This window comes from Mandrillus leucophaeus, unplaced genomic scaffold (assembly GCF_000951045.1).
Source record: "Mandrillus leucophaeus isolate KB7577 unplaced genomic scaffold, Mleu.le_1.0 Scaffold112, whole genome shotgun sequence".
NCBI classification, from domain to species: Eukaryota; Metazoa; Chordata; class Mammalia; order Primates; family Cercopithecidae; genus Mandrillus; species Mandrillus leucophaeus.
In genome coordinates, this window is record NW_012099432.1 from 496,296 (window position 1) to 498,933 (window position 2,638).

A 2,638-nucleotide genomic window follows, 5' to 3' on the forward strand; every position below is an offset into this window, starting at 1 on the left:
GAGCTTGTAGTGAGCCGAGATCTGGCCACTGCACTCCAGCCTGGGTGACAGAGACTCCGTCTCAAAAAAATGAAAGAAAAAAAAAATACTAAGATTAAGCCAGGCGGGCACTTGTAATTCCAGATACTCAGGAGGCTGAGGCAGAAGAATTGCTTGAACCCGGGACATAGAGGTTGCAGGGAGCAGAGATCACGCCAGTGCACTCCAGCCTGGGCGACAGTGAGAGTTCATCTCAAAATAAATGAATAAATAAATCTCATAACCAAAAACTTCCTGAAAAGATTCAGAGGGGAAGCCAATTTTTTAAAACCTTAGCTTTCCTGTATAAGTGACACCTCAAGGTAAACAAATAACTGGCCAGGCACAGGACCAGGCATGGTGGCTCACGCCTATAATTCCAGCACTTTGGGAGGCCAAGGCAGATGGATCACGTGGTCAAGAGATTGAGACCATCCTGGCCAAGATGGTGAAACCCCGTCTCTACTAAAATTACAAAAATTAGCTGGGTGTGGTGGCGAGTGCCTGTAGTCCCAGCTACTCGGGCGGCTGAGGCAAGAGAATTGCTTGAACCAGGGTGACGGAGGTTGCAGTGAGCCGAGATCGCACCACTGCACTCCAGTCTGGTGACAGAGCGAGACTCTGTCTCAATAAATAAATAAATAAATAAATAAATAACTGGCCAGGCACAGTGGCCCATGCCTGTAATCCTAGCACTTTAAGTAGCCCAGGTGGGAGGACTGCTTGAGCCCAGGAGCTCAAGACCAGCCTGGGCAACACAGTAAAACCCTGTCTCCACAAAAATAGAAAGTTAGCTGGGTGTAGTGGCATCGCCTATAGTCCCAGCTACCTTGAAGGCCCAGGTGGGAGGATTGCTTCAGCCCAGGAGTTCGAGGCTATGGTAGCTACAACTGTACCACTGCACTCTAGCCTCGACAACAGAATGAGACCCTGTCTCAAAAATAAATACTAAAATGTAAAGGTAAGCAAACAATTGATGAACAGGTATACAGACTGAGTCATGTCCCCTGCAAAATTCATACATTAAGACTAACCTGCTATATGACTGTATTTGGATATAGAATCTTTAAGGAGACAATTATGGTTAAAAGAGGTAATAAAGGTGGGGCCTCACCCAATAAGACCAATGTCCTTGTATTTTGAGGAGTCTTGCTGTGTCCCCAGCCTGGAGTGCAATGGCATGATCTCGGCTCACTGCAACCTCTGCCTCCTGGGTTCAAGCGATTCTCCTGCCTCAGCTTTCCAAGTAGCTGAGATTACAGGCCCCTACCACCACAACTGACTAACTTTTGTATTTTTAGTAGAGATGGGGTTTCACCATGTTGTCCAGGCTGGTTTCAAACTCCTGACCTCAGGTGATGCGCCTGCCTTGGCCTCCCAAAGTGCTGGGAAGACAGGCGTGAGCCACTGTACCAAGCCCTTTTTTTTTTTTTTTTTTTTTTGAGACAGTCTTGCTCTGTTGTCCAGGCAGGAGTACAGTGGCACAATCTCAGCTCACAGCAACCTCCACCTCCTGGGTGCAAGCAATTCTCGTGCCTCAGCCTTCCAAGCAGCTGGGACTACAGGCATATGCCACCGCACCCAGCTAATTTTGCTGTGTCCCCAGCCTGCAGTGCAATGGTGAGATCTCGGCTTACTGCAACCTCCACCTCCCGTGCTCAAGTGATTCTCCTGTCTCAGCCTCCCAAGTAGCTGGGACTATGGGTGCGCACCACCGCCTGCTAATTTTTCTATTTTTAGTAGAGACAGGGTTTCACCATATTGGTCAGGCTGGTCTTGAACTCCTGATTCACCTGCCTCAGCCTCTTAAAGTGCTGGGATTACAGGCGTGAGCCACCACGCCCAGTCTTCTTTTTCCCAAGACCAGTCTGGGCAACATGGCGAAACCCCGTCTTGAAAACAAAAAGAAAGAAAAGTGAGACCTTTACCTTTTCATCCTCGTCTTTTTCATCAGAAATCTGTGGATTTGCTTTTTCAGGTTCTTTTTCTTCAGGCCTCCGTTTGGCAGCTCTGCAGGGTGAACAGATACATAGCAAGTAGCAGCTTAGGAACACCACATCGCCAACTCGCACGGAAAATGACAAACTAATGCCTCCCCAGGGGAAAGCAAGATACCCGTGGGAGCTTTACAGTTACACTGCCAGCTTGTCATCCTGAGACGAGGCCTTCAGAGGCCCCAGGGTCCCCGCACATGTCTACATCACCACAGGTTTCTAGAACAGACTTTCTTTCTTTATTTTTTTGAGACAGTTTTACTCTTGTTGTCCAGGCTGGAGAGTAGTGGCGCGATCTCGGCTCACCGCAACCTCCACCTCCTGGCTTCTAACAATTCTGCCTCAGCCTCCTGAGTAGCTGGGATTATAGGCACCTGCCAGTACAGCCAGCTAATTTTTGTATTTTTGGTAGAGATGGGTTTCCACCATATTGGCCAGGCTGGCCTCAAACTCCTGACCTCACGTGATTCACCCACCTCAGCCTCCCAAAGTGCTGGGATTACAGGTGCAAGCCACCGCACCTGGCCTAGAACAGGTTTTCTCCTGGTTCAGAAAACACAAAAGCACAAGCATTTTAAACACTTACAGATCTTTGGGTTGACTTCTGTGCTTCTTCTCATCCTGAG

General features: G+C 48.6%; 1 protein-coding gene across 1 annotated transcript in view; it reads right to left on the minus strand.

The window, feature by feature from the left end:
* The window catches only part of DNMT1 (DNA (cytosine-5-)-methyltransferase 1), an 86,644-nt gene that overhangs the window by 46,643 nt on the left and 37,363 nt on the right, over window positions 1–2,638 (minus strand). The window contains exons 11-12 of the mRNA XM_011994993.1: window positions 2,599–2,633; window positions 1,947–2,028 (exon numbers count right to left, since the gene is read on the minus strand). Of these exons, the coding sequence (XP_011850383.1) occupies window positions 1,947–2,028; window positions 2,599–2,633 (117 nt within the window). The remainder of the gene's footprint in view (window positions 1–1,946; window positions 2,029–2,598; window positions 2,634–2,638) is intronic.